Source organism: Oncorhynchus masou, chromosome 32, assembly GCF_036934945.1.
Source record: "Oncorhynchus masou masou isolate Uvic2021 chromosome 32, UVic_Omas_1.1, whole genome shotgun sequence".
Classification (NCBI taxonomy): Eukaryota; Metazoa; Chordata; class Actinopteri; order Salmoniformes; family Salmonidae; genus Oncorhynchus; species Oncorhynchus masou.
Window position 1 is genome coordinate 11,588,469 of NC_088243.1, and position 21,725 is coordinate 11,610,193.

At 42.0% G+C, this 21,725-nt stretch overlaps 1 protein-coding gene across 1 annotated transcript in view; it reads right to left on the reverse strand.

The window, feature by feature from the left end:
- LOC135525576 (nesprin-1-like) overlaps positions 1-21,725 on the reverse strand; it is a 223,133-nt gene that overhangs the window by 165,194 nt on the left and 36,214 nt on the right. The window contains exons 5-21 of the mRNA XM_064953273.1: positions 17,373-17,468; positions 16,923-17,006; positions 14,192-14,212; positions 13,092-13,184; positions 12,790-12,974; positions 9,057-9,253; positions 8,162-8,271; positions 6,870-6,902; positions 6,591-6,698; positions 4,884-5,021; positions 3,229-3,393; positions 2,896-3,008; positions 2,285-2,453; positions 1,929-2,025; positions 1,179-1,381; positions 685-849; positions 268-420 (exon numbers count right to left, since the gene is read on the reverse strand). Coding sequence (XP_064809345.1) covers positions 268-420; positions 685-849; positions 1,179-1,381; positions 1,929-2,025; positions 2,285-2,453; positions 2,896-3,008; positions 3,229-3,393; positions 4,884-5,021; positions 6,591-6,698; positions 6,870-6,902; positions 8,162-8,271; positions 9,057-9,253; positions 12,790-12,974; positions 13,092-13,184; positions 14,192-14,212; positions 16,923-17,006; positions 17,373-17,468 — 2,130 coding nt within the window. The remainder of the gene's footprint in view (positions 1-267; positions 421-684; positions 850-1,178; positions 1,382-1,928; positions 2,026-2,284; positions 2,454-2,895; positions 3,009-3,228; positions 3,394-4,883; positions 5,022-6,590; positions 6,699-6,869; positions 6,903-8,161; positions 8,272-9,056; positions 9,254-12,789; positions 12,975-13,091; positions 13,185-14,191; positions 14,213-16,922; positions 17,007-17,372; positions 17,469-21,725) is intronic.

Genomic DNA, 21,725 nt, shown 5'->3' on the forward strand with positions numbered 1-21,725 from the left:
TCTTATTTTCAATGACGGCCTAGGAACAGTGGGTTAACTGCCTGTTCAGGGGCAGAACGACAGATTTGTACCTTGTCAGCTCGGTTTTGTGCTTTTAGATCAGAATGAATCAAATGACAGGGAGGATCTGATTGTAGAGCAGCACCTCTATTCTGAAATGCTTAGTGAATATGTGATTGATAGACACCGTAACACTGTGAGCCAAGCTGAACACTTTATAGAGAGTTCATTCAAGTTTGATAGAAAAGCCCTGTGTACGTTCTGTACCTCAACATCTTGAACGAATGTCCTGACGTTCAGGAAGGACACTTGGACAGGGGCAGTCATCTTGTCATTGGTTGCATCCATAAAAGTTTTGAGAGTAGCGATACAGTCCTGATAGTCCTGCTTCCACTTGTCCACCTCGTCCACTCGAGCATACTGCCATGGAAACAGAGGAGCAGGGAATAATAATGATGACAAGCAGATTTGAGCTGTGCTTATAAAGTGATGCAGAGATATTTTATGACACCGAGTTTCACAGCCTATGAATTGTATCTATATAGTGGTTAGCCCTGAGGCATGGCTGTTGGCTCCTATGGTATCTAGTAGTCCACAGCCATGTTTCGAGGACAATCGTGTGGGATGCTTCTTAATAATCATAATCTAGGTGTGCAGAAAGCAGGAGAATTTAAACTAATTTACATGTTTGACTTTAACAAACAGCTCCCTCCACCTCCCGTTGAGAATGAGCAGCTGCTGCTTCAGGTCTCTGGAGACGGTCTCATCGCACGTCTCAATCAGGAAGTTCCCTGCATCGTTCATGTCCAGGTGCTGCTGGATCCAGTGAGGAAGGTTCCGGAAGAAGTCCTGGGGGGTGGGGGGGGCGAAAGAAGAGAAAAACTCTACACAATTTGTAGAAACAGTTTGTAAATGTAGATGATTATTTAAAGGGGCCAACAGTCAGTTTTGATGACGTAGTAGGTGTCTAACACAGTAAGGAAGAGTATGTAGGCTCAGCGCTTCACAGGCAATGATGTCCCATAGAGCACATCAATCCAATAAGAAGATGGGAAAGGGAGGTAAAAATGTCAACTGAGATTATCTTTATTCCATGCCCACAATGGTCAAAACATCAGCTGTTGACATGGAATAAATATATGTTTTGGTCTTCCCGATACGTTTAGCCTCATGCTCACCCGTTTGTCATTCTCTGACTGGTTGAGCATCTGCTCTGCGTCCTCCAGCCAGGCCTGCAGTCCGGCCACCGTACTGCTGTACTTCTCCCAGTTAGAGATGACCTCCTCCAGCATGCTACGGACGCTACGCACCTCCACCGACAGGTTCCTCCACTGGGCCGACGCATCCGACAGGAACTTACCCACACCCTCCGCTTCCTCAGCTGGAAAGAAACAATGAAATTAGGTCGCTCTTCAACATGATATATCATTTTTTTGTGGCTTACTGCGTCACCTCCTAAATTACTCAAGATCTTATTAAAAGAGCCCAATAGAGTGAAGTTTCGAGGCCCTTGAATACATAAATCAAGACAGTAAGGAATTTTCATTTGCAGTGTTTCACATTCAAAGACCTACTGTGAGTATTTGTTACTGTAACATGCAAAGAGTTATTGTCTTACAGGTAATTGTCTTTGAGGAGGAATATAGAGTAGTTAGTAAACAGACAGGCACTGTGATGTTATATCAGATTTCTTGGATTTTTAGTCAGTCCAGTGAACTACTAGTGCACAGTCAATCGAAGGCTAGCGTGGGCACCATGTCACATATTGTTCATCAGTACCAAATAAATCTAAACTTACCTTTCTTACAGATCTTAATGCCTAGAATTTCAAATCAACAGTTATTTATGTATGTGTTCCCTCTCTGATAGACAATACAATCAATCAAATTAGATCTGAGATAAAACAAGGAAAAGAAAAACAATCTTACATGAACCATCAGACTTGACGTAGACATCTGCAGATTGCCTGAGTGCCTTAAATGTTGTCTCATACTGTTCGAAGAACATGTGTCCCTCGATGAAGGTCTATTGGGAATGATGGTGAGATTAGCATGGAATTATCATGAGGATAGAATTGGAACAATATCCATGGAAATGTTATGGCCAGAAATGTACGCTGTCTCGGTCCACAAACTTAGCTTGGTGGTCCTAGATCTGTTTGTGATGTCTTGCCAACTCCTATGGTCATTGTCATGTCAAACATTAGATTGGCTAAACAGCACAAACAGATCTGGACCACCTGGCTACCACAAACCAGTAGCAACTAATGAAAAGGTCAACTCACAATGTAGCTCTTTAGCAGTAGTTCCACAGAGTCACGGCGGCCATATTTGATGATCCAGGACTTGAGCTTAGACTCAGCCAGGATGAGAAACGCCATCAGACGGTACTTGATCTCCCAGAATTCCAGTTTGATCAGGTGGGCATAAGATGATGTGGACACGTAATTGAATCTGTTGTAAAAAGTAGAAGATCAATCAATATTCTGATCAAACTGATCAATCTTATCTTATTTAAAGGGATACTTTGGGATTTTGTCAATGAAGTCAGATGAACATATGGATACCATTTTTATGTCTCTGCAACCACTCTCTGCAACCAGTATGAAGGAAGATAGAGTTAGTTACGCGAGTCAAATCTAACTAGCATTAGCGCAATGACTGGAAGTCTATGGTATCTACTAGCATGCTAACGCTAGTTAGCAACTTCCTTCAAACTACACACGGAGACAAACAATTGTATACGTGAGTTCATGTCATATTTATCCCAGATATGTTTGTGCTGTCTTGTCAACTTATGTTTGTCAAGTCAACAACCATAGGATTTGGGACCAGGCTAAAATTGTCCAGACATTAGTGTAAACACTGAGATAGAGTTGACTGAAGGAGGACTGACCTTTCAGCCATGTCTTGGAGATGTTCAGGGGGGACAGGGACCCCGTTTACTGATTTTTCTCGGTGGATCTGCTGGAACGTCTGTTTGTGGGACTCCAAGTTCTTCAGGATCTCCTGCAACACACAAATGCCCATATCCACAGTCAGACACGTGCACATACACAGTAGATAACAAACCATGTGAGTTTCTTATTTAGACTCTAAAAAAAATTGTCAGTTGTTTTATGTAACCAACAAAATCACAAATTGTCGGATTTTCAGTACCTTCTTACTAGGCCTACCCAAGGATAGTTTTACACCCATGTGGATTATTGGATCTGCTCGTGTTGAATACCTTGTGCTGTTCCAGCTTCCTCTGGATCACATTGGCTGTCTCTTCATGGGCTTGTTGGATGGGAATCTCCTCTCTCTGGGCGATCTCAGCTCGATGCAGCAAGGCTCCGATCACCCCCAGGGGGCCAGGCAACGACTTATCCAGATGGATGTGCCAGTCCAGGAGCTAGTAAAGGTATATATCACATATCCTAAGTCTTTGAGCAGGTGCTGGTTATCAAAATTATTTCAGAAAAATTTGGGAAAAAGAGACTCTGCACACTGAAATCTATGCTTCCATGTGGGTTATTAGTGACACATTTGTTTCAACCACTCATGTCTTCTTCAGGTCCCCAATCCAAGAGGCAGGTTGGCATTCATTGTCATGGATCTTGCGGTGGAGGCAACTCTGCAGAGTGGTCACTACCTGGCACAGTCACAACGTCATCAAATCTGATTTTAAACCTAACCTTAACCACACTGCAAACACTAATGCCTAACCCTAACTTTAAATTAAGACCAAAAAGCACATTTTTGTCTTCGTACATTTTTTACAAAATAGACTATTTGGATTTTGCAGCAGGCCTTTCTAGCGGAAATCACTCAGTTTTGCCCCTCGGACAAGATTCATGACAAACCATGTCAACCATGACAAACCATGAGTCCAAGACCTGCAATAGACATCCATTACAGACAGATCAGCCAGTACAACCAAGACATTATCATGAACCACACTGTTCACACTGTTCGCAAAAATCATCCACTCCAGATCACAGTGGTGTTCTGCTCTCAAACAAACTATTAGAGAATAGTCTATCAACTGAACAAAACCCACTCTGTTCCACTCTCTTCAAAACTCTCCTCCCCTCTTAATGAGCACTCATTCAAAGGCTTGCGCCTCACTGAACACTCATTCAGTTTATTATGAAAGCTACAATTCTGGGGACCCATTCTTCCTTGCAAGGGCAAGTATTAGTCTAACTAATAAACACACAGCAAATTACAAGTCTACAGGACATGAATAACAATTTCCTAATGACAGGTTATTGTCTATTTATAATGCTCTCTTCGGGCCTGTTTCCCATACAGAGATAACGCCTAGTCCTCGACTAAAAAACTACTTCAATGGAGATTCTCCATAGAGTATGCTTTTTAATCCAGAACTACATTAGGTTTAATTCAGAACTACAGTAGGATTAATCCTGAACTGCAGTAGGATTAATCCAGAATTAGTGCAGGATTAATCCAGAACTACAGTAGGATTAATCCAGAACTGCAGTACATTTAATCCAGTAATAACATGGATTAATCCAGAACTACAGTAGGATTAATCCAGAACTACAGTAGGATTATAATCCAGAACTACAATAGGATTAATCCAGAACTACAGTAGGATTATAATCCAGAACTACAGTAGGATTAATCCAGAACTACAGTAGGATTATAATCCAGAACTACAGTAGGATTATAATCCAGAACTACAGTAGGATTAATCTGTGTCTCTGAGTCTGGCCCATAGATTATGTGAGGGTGTCAGACAGTTTTACTGCACCCTGTTTGGGATGGTTGTGAAGAAGCCTGGTGGAATATTGATGTACATAAGAGTTGGCTAAAAGACATGCAGTATGGATCAGACTAGTTGTGCAGGGGTCCACAGACAGTAATACACTGACTCACCGTGCTAGAGATGTGTTCCCACGCCTGCTTGACCAGGGCCTGGTCTACAGACAACTTTCCATCTTTGTGTACCGGCTGCAGCAGCGGCTCTGTCTGCTTCATCTTTATCTCATACTGCACACGGAAACTCTTGAAGCCCTGAAGCAAAGTAGAAACACGAGTATTAGAGGTGCTTCAACCAATATTCCCTCAAAAACATTTTGACACTGAGCAAATTTCAGATCTGCTGAGCGCAAACTTGAACGTTGTGAAAATTCTGTACACCTTCCAGCGTGCGTTTACTGTGAACACTGAGGCTGTACCCACTTTGAGTTACAGTTTTAACAGCTGCCAAGTACGCTACTGTGGCTATTTGATCATAATGTAGGTCTACTAGAGTGGCCTACCATCAAAAACAATGGAGAACATGCATCCCATAACATTGAAACATGGAAATACTTTATCTGTTCTACCATTCAGCCTATAGTAGCAGTCAATGTTTGGTGTTCAATGTAGGCCTACATTCCATGAGACTTGAAAGACATTTGCAGGGCTTGACATGAACCTGTTTATCCACTTGTCCTCCAGACAAGGAGGGGATTGAAAATGTTGTGTTGTTTGATGCAAGAAAACACTTTATACCATTATGATACCATTATGATACCATTATTATACCATTATGATACCATTATTATACCATTGTGATACCAGTATGATACCATTATTATACCATTATCATACCATTATTATACCATTATGATACCATTATGATACCATTATTATACCATTATGATACCATTATTATACCATTATTATACCATTATTATACCATTATGATACCATTATGATACCATTATTATACCATTATTATACCATTATGATACCATTATGATACCATTATTATAGAGAATCAGACAAATGATGCTACCTTCTGCCTATTGGCTACTTAGCTTATTCAAGACTCTTTCAAAATACAACACTGCCCCTTTATGACAAAAATAAACTGTTTACCTGACTCGCTTTTCAAAGATGTCTAGAAATGTACAAATGTTTTGTGCCCTACTGCTGACTACACATTATCTATAACTGGGCTAATAACCTACTATGCAATAGAATCCTACACCAATGCATTTTGTCTACAACAAAATATCTTGCATAGTTAGTTTTGCAAACTATGTCTTGCATAGTTTGTTTTGTTTCGGAATGTTATATTGAAAGTAGCCAATATTGCGTTGATTGGGTCAACATTTCCACAGTAAAGGGAATCGTTGATAGTGTTAACTAACAGGGAAAACTCCAGAAAGTTGAGTGAAGTTCAATCTCATGCTTCTCTCTGTGGGCTGATATTTCTTCTACGCCGCAGTCCCCGGGGAGCTGCGCGGCAGTCATGGGGCTACTTCGCGCCCTCCCGCAACTTAGAGGAAACATTGGTTACGACCCAAGAACCTTCAAAACAAATAAATGAGGTAGTATATAACACATGAAACCCAGGGCTGTCAGATATGGGCTGTTCTTAATAGTCGTTCCTTGATTCCTAGTGCATCTCTCCACCTCGACGAGGACATGAGCATACAAGAAATTGAGGTAAGATAATTGAGAAAGAGTCTTGTGGAGTTTTATGGAGCGATGTCACCTCCCTCTTCACCCCCTGGTGACCTGGTACTTAATCTATCGTAATATTAGCCAGCTACATGTAGTTTGAGATGTGGTTATTGGTTCCAAGATCACCTGGTACTTGTCGGTGATGTTGCCCTCTGACCCCTGCACTTGCAGCACGTCTCTCTCCAACTGTTCCAGCCACACCTTCAGCTCCCTCAGAACCTTCCGTTCTTCTCTCTGTAACAAGTCATATTCAGGTTATACAATGCATCATCACTCATCCTCCCTCAACCCCAACAGAGTTCCCAATAAACAACATCATGAGGAACTACTCCTTCTAAATTCAAATCCAGTACTACAGCAAGTAAGATTCAAAGAGGAAGTCACAGGAGTCTCTGTCACACGTACCTGGAGCACTTGCTCTATATCTTGAGAAACATACTATCCAGGATAGCAAGCCACATGAAGAGATGCAAACAGCACAGAAAGGCATTAGTGTCAGATAGAAAGAGCAAAAGCAGAGATAAAACAGTACACTGTAGGCAGACACTACACTACACAGCACCATGGCATGGATGGACTTACCTGTAGGTTTGGGATAGAGGGTGCAAAAGTTGAAATGTAGCGAAGAAGCAGCTTCAAATGCCACAGGAACGATAACATAGGCAGAGAGATGGAGTGATGGAGTGAGTGGCATGACAGAGAGATGGAGAGATGGAGTGATGGAGAGATTAAGTGATGGAGAGATGGAGAGATGGAGTGTGTGGCATGACAGAGAGATAGAGAGATGAAGTGATGGAGAGATGGAGTGATGGAGAGATGGAGTGATGGAGAGATGGAGTGATGGAGAGATGGAGTGTGTGGCATGACAGAGAGATAGAGAGATGAAGTGATGGAGAGATGGAGTGATGGAGAGATGGAGTGATGGAGTGATGGAGTTATGGAGTGATGGAGTGATGGAGAGATGGAGTGATGGAGTGATGGAGAGATGGAGTGATGGAGTTATGGAGAGATGGAGTGATGGAGAGATGGAGTGATGGAGTGATGGAGAGATGGAGTTATGGAGAGATGGAGTGAGTGGGATGACAGAGAGATGGAGAGAGTGGCATGACAGAGATATGGAGAGATGAAGTGATGGAGAGATGGAGTGAATGGCATGACAGAGAGATGGAGAGATAGCGAGATGGAATGAATGGTGTGACAATGAGATGAAGTGATGGAGAGATTGAGTGATGGAGTGATGGAGTGAATGGCATGACAATGAGATGACGTGATAGAGAGATTGAGTGATGGAGTGAGTGGCATGACAATGAGATGACGTGACAAAGAGATGGAGAGAGTGTATTACATAACACACAGGAAAGTAAGATGATTGATGAGTTCATGCAATGATAAATAAAAAAAATAAAAACAAGAATGCAGTAGCAAAAACAAGAATACAGTAGCAAAAACAAGAATACAGTAGCAAAAACAAGAATACAGTAGCAAAATCAAGAATACAGTAGCAAAAACAAGAATACAGTAGCAAAATCAAGAATACAGTAGCAAAATCAAGAATACAGTAGCAAAAACAAGAATACAGTAGCAAAATCAAGAATACAAACACAGATTAAAGTACATAAAGCATTACAACACAACACTGAGTTTGCCAATGCCAAAACAGTCTTAGACTCAGGACTTCAGTGAATATAGTTAGGTACCTCTTCTCCCTGTCCATCTGTCTCAGAGTGGTGGGGGTTGGGATAGTGCTTGAGGAACTGAGCAACATATGTCATGATGGACTTCTCATCTGGTTTATCTACATCCACGTCTGCAGAGGAAGACAGAGAGAGAGAGGCCGGTGTCACTAGTAGCAATAGCAACTCAACACTGACATCAGGGCTATCCATCCAGGCAGGAAACTACAGTCATGTCAATGAAGTACCATGTCTGTACGCTCCTTCAGAATAGTATGTCACTTGTTGTAATTCCCAAATGATGCATTTGATTTGGTTTGACACATGTGCCCCGAAGGAGGATACGTTTAGCATTTACTCTGACACTCTGATATCTAATCATAAATGTTTGCTCTCATCTCCATCTCCGGCCTGATAATTGCGAAGGGCCATGATAAAAACAGAAAGGTTTATTGCCGCAGAGCTGCTGTCTGCATCCTTATCTCCAGACCTATCAACAACACATTAATGAAATGAAATACCCATAAAAAAACACATTGCGTAATCTTCATCAAAACTTCAATGTATTTCATACAGTTCTGTTACACAGTTGAAGATAGAAGAGAAGTGGAGATGCATTGTTGCTGCCCTATACACCAACCAGAGCAACGGGGATGAGTGAGGGAGTGTGTGCTTATTTTGACAAAGCAATTTATTTTTCATTATAAATAGATGGGTAGTGTAGCCTAGTGGTTAGAGCATTGGACTAGTAACCGAAAGGTTGCAAGTTCAAATCCCCGAGCTGACAAGGTACAAAATCTGTCGTTCTGCCACTGAACAGGCAGTTAACCCACTGTTCCTAGGCCGTCATTGAAAATAAGAATTTGTTCTTAACTGACTTGCCTAGTAAAATAAAGGTAAAATAAAATAAAAGTGGAACCTTCTGGGTCCAGTAGGCGTGGTATGCCCAGCTCGTTCTCGGCCAATGAGAAGGCTTCCTCCAGATTCTCCCGGTTGCTCCTCCTCCTCACCACCTCCATGTCCACCAGGTCTGGGCGGATGGCATGGACCACAGAGTGGAACGCCACACCGCTACGCCAACTGGCACCAAAGTCCTTTACCTCGATGCCCTGACCACTTGGGACAAACAGAATAACACGTTTATAGGGGGTAGTGAACAAGTACTGTTGAAATTATAATTCTAAACAAAATACAGACAGTTTGGCTTTCCTTACTCTTGGCTGACAAGAGTACGTACACACACACATACACAGGCAAAACAATCGACCACCTCAGCAGGCTAAGCTGGTTGACAAAATTATGTTGGATTGTATTGACATCATTTTAATCAGTGTTGCCCACTTAGTTACAGTGGCATACTGTACATACTGGGGTAATAGTTAGTGGCATCATGTACATACTGGGGTAATAGTTAGTGGCATCATGTACATACTGGGGTAATAGTTAGTGGCATACTGTATATACTGGGGTAATAGTTAGTGGCATACTGTATATACTGGGGTAATAGTTAGTGGCATACTGTATATACTGGGGTAATAGTTAGTGGCATACTGTACGTACTGGGGTAATAGTTAGTGGCATCATGTACATACTGGGGTAATAGTTAGTGGCATACTGTACATACTGGGGTAATAGTTAGTGGCATCATGTACATACTGGGGTAATAGTTAGTGGCATACTGTACATACTGGGGTAATAGTTAGTGGCATACTGTACATACTGGGGTAATAGTTAGTGGCATACTGTACATACTGGGGTAATAGTTAGTGGCATACTGTACATACTGGGGTAATAGTTAGTGGCATCATGTACATACTGGGGTAATAGTTAGTGGCATCATGTACATACTGGGGTAATAGTTAGTGGCATACTGTACATACTGGGGTAATAGTTAGTGGCATCATGTACATACTGGGGTAATAGTTATTGGCATACTGTACATACTGGGGTAATAGTTAGGGGCATACTGTACATACTGGGGTAATAGTTAGTGGCATACTGTACGTACTGGGGTAATAGTTAGTGGCATCATGTACATACTGGGGTAATAGTTAGTGGCATACCGTACGTACTGGGGTAATAGTTAGTGGCATACTGTATATACTGGGGTAATAGTTAGTGGCATACTGTATATACTGGGGTAATAGTGGCATACTGTACATACTGGGGTAATAGTGGCATACTGTACATACTGGGGTAATAGTTAGTGGCATACTGTACATACTGGGGTAATAGTTAGTGGCATCATGTACATACTGGGGTAATAGTTAGTGGCATACTGTACATACTGGGGTAATAGTTAGTGGCATACTGTACATACTGGGGTAATAGTTAGTGGCATACTGTACATACTGGGGTAATAGTTAGGGGCATACTGTACATACTGGGGTAATAGTCAGTGGCATCATGTACATACTGGGGTAATAGTTAGTGGCATACTGTACATACTGGGGTAATAGTCAGTGGCATCATGTACATACTGGGGTAATAGTTAGTGGCATCATGTACATACTGGGGTAATAGTTAGTGGCATCATGTACATACTGGGGTAATAGTTAGGGGCATACTGTACATACTGGGGTAATAGTTAGGGGCATACTGTACATACTGGGGTAATAGTCAGTGGCATCATGTACATACTGGGGTAATAGTTAGTGGCATACTGTACATACTGGGGTAATAGTTAGTGGCATACTGTACATACTGGGGTAATAGTTAGTGGCATACTGTACATACTGGGGTAATAGTTAGTGGCATCATGTACATACTGGGGTAATAGTTAGGGGCATACTGTACATACTGGGGTAATAGTTAGTGGCATACTGTACGTACTGGGGTAATAGTTAGTGGCATCATGTACATACTGGGGTAATAGTTAGTGGCATACTGTACATACTGGGGTAATAGTTAGTGGCATCATGTACATACTGGGGTAATAGTTAGTGGCATCATGTACATACTGGGGTAATAGTTAGTGGCATCATGTACATACTGGGGTAATAGTTAGTGGCATACTGTACGTACTGGGGTAATAGTTAGTGGCATCATGTACATACTGGGGTAATAGTTAGTGGCATACTGTACATACTGGGGTAATAGTTAGTGGCATACTGTACATACTGGGGTAATAGTTAGTGGCATACTGTACATACTGGGGTAATAGTTAGTGGCATACTGTACATACTGGGGTAATAGTTAGTGGCATACTGTACATACTGGGGTAATAGTTAGTGGCATACTGTACATACTGGGGTAATAGTTAGTGGCATCATGTACATACTGGGGTAATAGTTAGTGGCATACTGTACATACTGGGGTAATAGTTAGTGGCATACTGTACATACTGGGGTAATAGTTAGTGGCATCATGTACATACTGGGGTAATAGTTAGGGGCATACTGTACATACTGGGGTAATAGTTAGTGGCATCATGTACATACTGGGGTAATAGTTAGGGGCATACTGTATATACTGGGGTAATAGTCAGTGGCATCATGTACATACTGGGGTAATAGTTAGTGGCATACTGTACATACTGGGGTAATAGTTAGTGGCATACTGTACATACTGGGGTAATAGTTAGTGGCATACTGTACATACTGGGGTAATAGTTAGTGGCATACTGTACATACTGGGGTAATAGTTAGTGGCATCATGTACATACTGGGGTAATAGTTAGGGGCATACTGTACATACTGGGGTAATAGTTAGTGGCATACTGTACGTACTGGGGTAATAGTTAGTGGCATACTGTATATACTGGGGTAATAGTTAGTGGCATACTGTACATACTGGGGTAATAGTTAGTGGCATACTGTACATACTGGGGTAATAGTTAGTGGCATCATGTACATACTGGGGTAATAGTTAGTGGCATACCGTACGTACTGGGGTAATAGTTAGTGGCATACTGTATATACTGGGGTAATAGTTAGTGGCATACTGTATATACTGGGGTAATAGTGGCATACTGTACATACTGGGGTAATAGTTAGTGGCATACTGTACATACTGGGGTAATAGTTAGTGGCATCATGTACATACTGGGGTAATAGTTAGTGGCATACTGTACATACTGGGGTAATAGTTAGTGGCATACTGTATATACTGGGGTAATAGTTAGGGGCATACTGTACATACTGGGGTAATAGTTAGTGGCATACTGTACATACTGGGGTAATAGTTAGTGGCATACTGTACATACTGGGGTAATAGTTAGGGGCATACTGTACATACTGGGGTAATAGTTAGTGGCATACTGTACATACTGGGGTAATAGTTAGTGGCATACTGTACATACTGGGGTAATAGTCAGTGGCATCATGTACATACTGGGGTAATAGTTAGTGGCATACTGTACATACTGGGGTAATAGTTAGTGGCATCATGTACATACTGGGGTAATAGTTAGTGGCATCATGTACATACTGGGGTAATAGTTAGTGGCATAATGTACATACTGGGGTAATAGTTAGGGGCATAATGTACGTACTGGGGTAATAGTTAGGGGCATACTGTACATACTGGGGTAATAGTTAGTGGCATACTGTACATACTGGGGTAATAGTTAGTGGCATAATGTACATACTGGGGTAATAGTTAGGGGCATAATGTACATACTGGGGTAATAGTTAGGGGCATAATGTACGTACTTGGCAGCAGTGCTCTGTACCCATCTGAGGAGGGCCTTCTTGGCATTGCCCTGGAACTTCTTGGGTGCCACCTCCCTCTTTAAGGCGGGACTGCCTGTCTCTGAGCTACTGGCCATGCTGTCCACTGAGGAGGTACTGCTGGACAGGGCCTCCAGGGCTAGCAGGTTACTGGTCAACTCCTCGATCTGACAGGGGGTCGGGAATTAGAGCAAACATTGCTGCGAGTGACCATGGCAACATCCAACAAAAGGGTTCTACCTGGACCCCAATAGTGTTCTCCTGCAGATACAACAACACATTACCTGGAAGTAGAGGATGACAGTCCAAATCAACCCCAGGACAATGGATGGTCGACCGTCTGCTATGTCAGTGGCATGGATGTTGACTAGCTTGATCTGTTCGGAAAGAAAACCCAAATTGAACTGCAATTGAAATAGTGTCATAAAATTAACTTTCTGGGAAATGCAGACATATATATATATATATATATGGGTGCATTCTGAATGAATTGTTAACAAATAAAGGCATTTATCGATTGAGTGGGGCCACTGACATAATAATGGAGATTTTATGATTTTCTTTCACAGACATCAAAATCAGCTCTCTAATAAATCAAATCAAAGTTGATTGGTCAAGTACACAGTTTAGCAGATGCTATAGTGGGTGAAGCGAAATGCTTGTGTTACGAGCTCCTGCTGCTTTTGCAACAGCAAATGGGGACCTTAATAAAATACCAAATACCAAATACCTAAAAGTGCAGTAAAATGCCAAACAAGTACACACATTTTACATAATAAAAAACTAGAAACAAGAAATCAAGAACGTCAGAAGGAATCCAATTACCAACCAAAATAACATTCTGATATTAGGCATTTATAGAGCGGAAGCGTGAAGGAACAGCTAAGCTCAACTGAGGACAATGAAAGCTGTATCCTTCTCATCAAGAAGGAAAGAGGACCAATGCACTCTTCATATAATGAGTTAAAATGCCTTTATTTGTATGCCATGTTCAATGGAAACAAAGCTGAAAAACACTGACACTTTCAGGCTGCATGCTCAATTTAACAGGACACTAACAATAAAGCCAATGTAGTGAATAATCACAACAAACTTTGGATCGGCATTGAACTAGTTTCCCCTTTTTTTCTCCTTCGTTTTTTTCACTACTATTTCACAAAGGTTGGAAGAAGAAGAAGGAGGGAAAGATTTGACACCAAAGTTTGAGTCAAAATACATACAAAATGCACGAAAGACTTAAAGCACCTGGTTGGTGGCACTACAGTAATCAAGATGCACTATGAGGAAAAGAATGGCTCAACCAAAGAATATCTAGGAATACACACCGTGCATCAAACAAGAGGAATGCATACAGTATATGTGTGTTTTACAGGCAGCCACTGACCGGGGATCCTCGGTACACAGACTGAGGTCAGAGGTCAGGCATGGTGAGAGAGGGTTAAATAAGATATATGCCTCAGAGAAACACAAACTGAGACAGGATGTTCCATCCATAGGGCCTTGCATAGATACATCTTTTCATGCAGAGCCTTCATTTATCTACAGTGCCGTGAAAAAGTAGACGCCCCCTTTCTGATTTTCTCTATTTTTGCATATTTTTGATACTGGCTGTTATCAGATCTTCAACCAAAACCTAATATTAGATAGAAGGGAACCTGAGTTAGTTTTTTCACCAGATATAATGGGACCCATCTCATCCAAAAAGGTGACTCAAGTTTGCCAATAAGCACCTGGAAGCACCTGGATGATCATCAAGATGTTTTATTTATTTTAATTTTATTTTTATTAACCTCCCCTCTTCGGAGGACAAATATATGTTTTGTTTTCTTTCAGCTTTTCTGCTACATATGCATGTTACAAATACATTTTACATATACAAAATGCATACACATTTTGCATACACATTTACATACATGGTACTTCTATATAAAGCAGTCACGTAACAATAATACATCACCAATCATAAGCTCTTTAATCCCACCTATCAGCCACTCTCAGCCCATCCCACCTATCACCATAGACACATCGTTTGGTTTCAACGTGCCATATATTTTTTAAATTGTGCTGTGATGTTTTACAACATTTTGCACCTTTCTAATCGTATATTATCCACAGATTGTGAGCTAAAGATGAAAACCTTATTATTATATTATTATTTGACTGACTATGGCTTTCCAAATCACCCAACACTGCTATTTGTAAGGTTCATTTTAAGTATGTGTTGTGATTTTTTAACCATTCTGAACCTGTGACCAGAAAGAAGCTACATAGGGGCAATGTCATCATCAAGACTCTTGGAAAAATGTTCTATGGACAGATGAGTGAAAAGTATAACTTTTTGGATGACATGGGTCCCATTATGCCTGGGGAAAACCAACACTGCATTCCACAGTAAGAACCTCATACCAACGGTCGAGTATGGTGGTGGTAGTGTGATGGTTCAGGGATGTTTTCCAGCCACAGGATCTGGACGCCTTGTCTTAAAACCTCAATGGGCTAGGGGGCAGTATTTTGACGTCCGGATGAAAAGTGTGCCCAAAGTAAACTGCCTGTTACTCAGGCCCAGAAGCTAGGAAAGGCATATCATTGGTCGATTTGGATGGAAAACACTCTAACATTTCTAAAACTGTTAAAATAATGTCTGTGAGTAAAACACAACTGATATGGATGGCGAAACCTCAAGTACAAACCATCCCCCCAAAAAATTCAGCCTACCACTGTTTTCAATGGCTGTCACTTTTATTATAAGGTGAAAACATCCCAGATTGCAGTTCCTAGGGCTTCCACTAGATGTCAACAGTCTTTATAAAGAGTTTCAGGCTGGTTTTTGGAGAAATAAGCTAGAAGTTGTAGTTTGTGATTCATTTTGTATGCATTTTGATGGAGGTGGATTATTGACTGATGCCCACCAGCTATACTGAGTTTTTATGGATATAAAGAAGGACTTTATCGAACAAAAGGACCATTTGTGATGTAACTGGGACCTATTGGAGTGCCAACAGAAGAAGATCTTCAAAGGTAAGGCATTTATTATATCTCTATTTCTGACTTTCGTGTCGCACCTGCCTGATTGAAAAATGTTTTTCATGGTTTTGTATGCGGGGCGCTGTCCTCAGATAATCGCATGGTGTGCTTTCACCAGAAAGCCTTTTTGAAATCTGACACAGCGGCTGGATGAACAAGAAGTAAAGCTTTATTTTGATGTATTTATTACACATGTATTTTCATGAATGTTAAATATTTATATTTCTGTAGTTTGAATTCCGCGCTCTGCAATTTCGATGTTGTCGAGGTGGGTCGCTAGCGGAACGCCTGCTCTAGAAAGGTTTATAGAAGGAATCATGAATTCTGCTCTGTATCAGAGAATTCTACAGGAGGCCATCTGTCTGTGAGCTGAAGCTGAAGCGCATCTGGGTCATGCAGCAAGACAATGATCCAAAACACACAATCAAGTCTACATGAAAATGGCTTAAAAGTAACACATTTGAGGATTTGCAATAGCCTAGTCAAAGTCCAGACCTAATCCCAATCGAGATGTTGTGGCAGGATTTGAAAGGAGCAGTTCATGCTTGAAAACCCACAAATCCCGCTGAGTTAAAGCTGTTCTACATGGAAGAGTGGGCCAAAATTCCTCCACAGTGATATGAGAGTCTGATCAACAACTACAGGAAGCATTTGGTTGCAGTCATTACAGCTAAAGGTGGCACAACCAGTTATTGAGTGTAACGGGGCAAATGCTAAGACTCGCTGTCGCCATTGGCGTCGGCTAATGGGGATCCTAGTAAATATAAACTCTGGTTCCCTTCATATAATATTAGGTTTTGGTTGGAGATCTGATAACATTCTGTATCAAAAATATGCAACAATATAGAAAATCAGAAAGGGGGCAAATACTTTTTCACCGCACTGTATTTTTGTTCCTAAACACTATCAAATGATAGTTCATTTTCAAACTGTTACTGTAGCATTAAATAGAAGTTCATCTACTTTTCACAAGCCTTGTCCTAAAGCTATTAGTGACATTGCTAAGAAGCACTTTGGTTAATACGTTAAAGTCAAGCTATGACAAAATACTTCAGAAAACGACTTAGTTGTCACTATGAGGGTGTGCTTACCTTCCTGCCTTCTAGGAACCTGAGGGCGGTGCCGATGTTGGACACCCAGTGGATCCTCTTCAACTGGCGGCCCTGCTCACACGGCTGGGGGAAGAGGAGGGCGGGTTCAGGTGAAGGTCAAATATATTTCCCGTAAGTAATACTGTAAATATAATGTAAATCTTACCAACCAGAGCACTCACATTAAAAACAGCAAGAGTGTTCAACACAAATACATACTGTATACAACAACCAGCAATGTACGAGAGTATCACTGACTGACGAATAGGCCTGTATAACACACAACTACAGTGTGATTACTGGCTGTGAATTCGTAGTCCCTTTATTCATACAGAACATTTGTATAATCCTCCCTTTACACTATGGTGTGGTAATTAAATGTAACTGAACTCTGTAGCACGAACAGAGGTATCCAGTGGCCAGGCTGTTTTTATTAAGAGCAGTGCTTACCAGTCTCTGTCCAGACAGCACCTCCAATAGAGCTAACAGTTTCACCCCATCTTTGATGTCCTCGAAAAGGTCGGTGACCTCTAGAGGTGGTTTACGCTAGGAAAGAGAAGAGACAACATCTTAATTCAACAGAGAAATGAATAAAATACTTAGACATTGAACATTGTTTGAACATAGCAAATGGTATACTGTTACCAATTATAGACCCACTGTAGATTAATAAAGGCTCATTATCTCATTATAATCGCCTATAATCTCTCAACGTGTAAATCCTAGAAACACAAGACATTCATTCTCCCCCAGTCCTTGTGTTGAGGAGAAAAGAGAGCAGAGAGCTAGCTAGCTACAGGCTGGGGTCCAGACCGAACAGTTTCTGGCTAGCTACAGGCTGGGGTCCAGACCGAACAGCTTGCTGGCTAGCTACAGGCTGGGGTCCAGACCGAACAGTTTCTGGCTAGCTACAGGCTGGGGTCCAGACCGAACAGTTTCTGGCTAGCTACAGGCTGGGGTCCAGACCGAACAGCTTGCTGGCTAGCTACAGGCTGGGGTCCAGACCGAACAGCTTGCTGGCTAGCTACAGGCTGGGGTCCAGACCGAACAGTTTCTGGCTAGCTACAGGCTGGGGTCCAGACCGAACAGCTTGCTGGCTAGCTACAGGCTGGGGTCCAGACCGAACAGCTTGCTGACTAGCTACAGGCTGGGGTCCAGACCGAACAGCTTGCTGGCTAGCTACAGGCTGGGGTCCAGACCGAACAGTTTCTGGCTAGCTACAGGCTGGGGTCCAGACCGAACAGCTTGCTGGCTAGCTACAGGCTGGGGTCCAGACCGAACAGCTTGCTGGCTAGCTACAGGCTGGGGTCCAGACCGAACAGTTTCTGGCTAGCTACAGGCTGGGGTCCAGACCGAACAGTTTCTGGCTAGCTACAGGCTGGGGTCCAGACCGAACAGCTTGCTGGCTAGCTACAGGCTGGGGTCCAGACCGAACAGCTTGCTGGCTAGCTACAGGCTGGGGTCCAGACCGAACAGCTTGCTGGCTAGCTACAGGCTGGGGTCCAGACCGAACAGCTTGCTGGCTAGCTACAGGCTGGGGTCCAGACCGAACAGCTTGCTGGCTAGCTACAGGCTGGTGTCCAGACCGAACAGCTTGCTAGAACTCGACACATAGCATGACAGGATGACAGTATGACAGTATGCAATTGGCTGTGACTGTGTGGTGCACAACAGGCAGGCAGGCACGCACGCACACACACACACACACACACACACACACACACACACACACACACACACACACACACACACACACACACACACACACACACACACACACACACACACACAAACACACACACACACACACACACACACACACACACACACACACACACACACACACACACACACACACACACACACAGGTGAAAATTAAGGTCTCCACTGTTTTTGTGCTATTTTGTTTGCTTCAGAGACAGAATCCAATGAAAGACTTGTAGATGCTAGTATTCCTCCGTGACTACCAGTATCCTAACCACAACATGAACCACTAAAATATAGAAATTAAATTCAACTATTTGAGTGGTAACATGAAGCACACATTTCCAGAATGGCATTCTACTAATGAGTCACAAGGTAAACCATCAAGCCCATCCTTGGTTTAAGTGACAAACAAAGTCACATGTCAAGCCTGCTCCTCACTGTTATAACACACACAGACACACATGCACACGCACACACTTATCACGCACGCATAAACACACACACACACACGGACATAAAACAGTAAATCAGTGGAAGAGTGCTTGGTAATGTGAGTGGAAATGGACACTATGGGAAAAGCGTGACTGCAGAGTGAAAGTTCAAACTGAAAGAGACAACACTTTCCATCATAAATTCATCCTCGCTAATGTTATGGGAATTTTGTTACATTCAGAATCAATATTGAAAAGGGGATCTTTCAGGCACCCACCACGGGATCTATTATAATCCATTCAGAATGGCTTTGCTTATCGGACGAGAAAGGTTTAGATTTGAGATTTGATAAACTGATTGACAGATGATCTGATAAGAATTGAGATTTGAATCCCTCGTACAGTAGCAGTAGGTTCCAGTAGAGCAGTGTTTTCCAAACACTGCCCCCTGGGTGCACCTTTTGTTTTTTGCCCTAGCATTACACAGCTGCTTCTAGCTTAGTGGTTAGAGCGTTGGACTAGTAACTGTAAGGTTTCAAGTTCAAATCCCAGAGCTGACCAGGTAGAAATCTGACATTCTGCCCCTGACCAGGCAGTTAACCCACTGTTCCTAGGCCATCATTGAAAATAAGATGTTTTTCTTAACTGATTGCCTAGTTTTTTTATATAAAAAAAATCCATGTACACAAACAACAAGTGTGCGGTTAAAATTGCCAAAAAACACACACATTTCTTTTCACAGGGCCGGGGGGTGAGACAGAGATGCAGCTTAAGCCCCACCCTCTTCAACATATATATCAACTAATTGGCGAGGGCACTAGAACAGTGTGCAGCCCCTGGCCTCACCCTACTAGAATTTGAAGTCAAATGTCTACTGTTTGTTGATGATCTGGTGCTTCTGTCCCCAACCTAGGAGGGCCTACAGCAGCACCTAGATCCTCTGCACAGATTCCAGACCTTGGCCCTGATAGTAAATCTCAGCAAGACAAAATAATGGTGTTCCAAAAAAGGTCCAGTTGCCAGGACCACGAATACAAATTCCATCTCGACACCCTAGAGCACTGTATTTTGGCCTAAACATCAGTGCCACGGGTAACTTCCACAAAGCTGTGAATGATCTGTGAGACAAGGCAAGAAGGGCCTTCTATGCCATCAAAAGGAATGTAAAATTTGACATACCAATTAAGATCTGGCTAAAAATACTTAGATCAGTTATAGAACGATTACTTGTTAGATATTACTGCATGGACGGAACTAGAAGCACAAGCATTTCATTACACTCGCATATAAAATTTGATTTGATTTGAACCTATTGCCCTTTATGGTTGTGAGGTCTGGGGTCCACTCACCAGCCAAGAATTCACAAAATGGGACAAACACCAAATTGAAAAATCTCTCTGTTTAAGCGGGAAAACACCAAATAATGCATGCAGATCAGAATTACGCCGATACCGCTAATGATCAAAATCCAGAAAAGAGCCGTTAAATTCTACAACCACCTAAAAGGAAGCGATTCCCAAAACCTTCACCTACAGAGAAATGAACCTGGAGAAGAGTCCCCTAAGCAAGTTGGTCCTGGGGCTCAAACACAAACAGACCCCACAGAGCCCCAGGACAGCAACACAATTAGACCCAACCAAATCATGAGAAAACAAAAAGATGAAAGGAAAGAATTGACAAAAAACAGAGCAAACGAGAATGCTATTTGGCCCTAAACAGAGAGTACACAGTGGCAGAATACCTGACCACTGTGACTGACCCAAAACAAAGGAAATCTTTGACTAGTATGTACAGACTCAGTGAGCATAGCCTTACTATTGAGAAAGGCCACCGTAGGCAGACCAGGCTCTGCCCACAAAATGAGGTGGAAACTGAGATGCACTTCCTAACCTCCTGCCAAATGTATGACCATATTAGAGACATATATTTCCTCAGATTACACAAACCCACAAAGAATTGAAAAACAAATCCAATTTTGATAAACTCCCATATCTACTGGGTGAAAAACCACAGTGTGCCATCACAGCAGCAAGATTTGTGGCCTGTTGCCACAAGAAAAAATCAACCAGTGAAGAACAAACACCATTGTAAATACAACCTATATTTATGTGTATTTATTTTCCCTTTTGTACTTTAAATATTTGCACATCATTACAACACTGTATATATACATAATATGGCACTTGAAATGTCTTTACTATTTTGGAACTTTTGTGAGTGTAATGTTTACTGTTCATTTTGTATTGTTTATTTCACTTTTGTTTATTATATATTTCACTTGCTTTGGCAATGTTTCCCATGCCAATAAAGCTCCTTAAATTGAAATTGAAATGTAATTGATAGATAGATAGATAGATAAATAGATAGACAGACGGACAGACAGACAGACGGATAGACAGACAGACAGACAGACAGACAGACAGACAGACAGAAACACAGACAGACAGACAGATCTGAAAGAACAAAAGACAAATCTCTGCACCCTGACCAAGCAGCAGCCCAATGTGTTGCTTTATCTGTGCGCCCTGACCAAGCAGCAGCCCAATGTGTTGCTTTATCTCTGCGCCCTGACCAAGCAGCAGCCCAATGTGTTGCTTTATCTCTGCGCCCTGACCCAGCAGCAGCCCAATGTGTTGCTTTATCTCTGCGCCCTGACCAAGCAGCA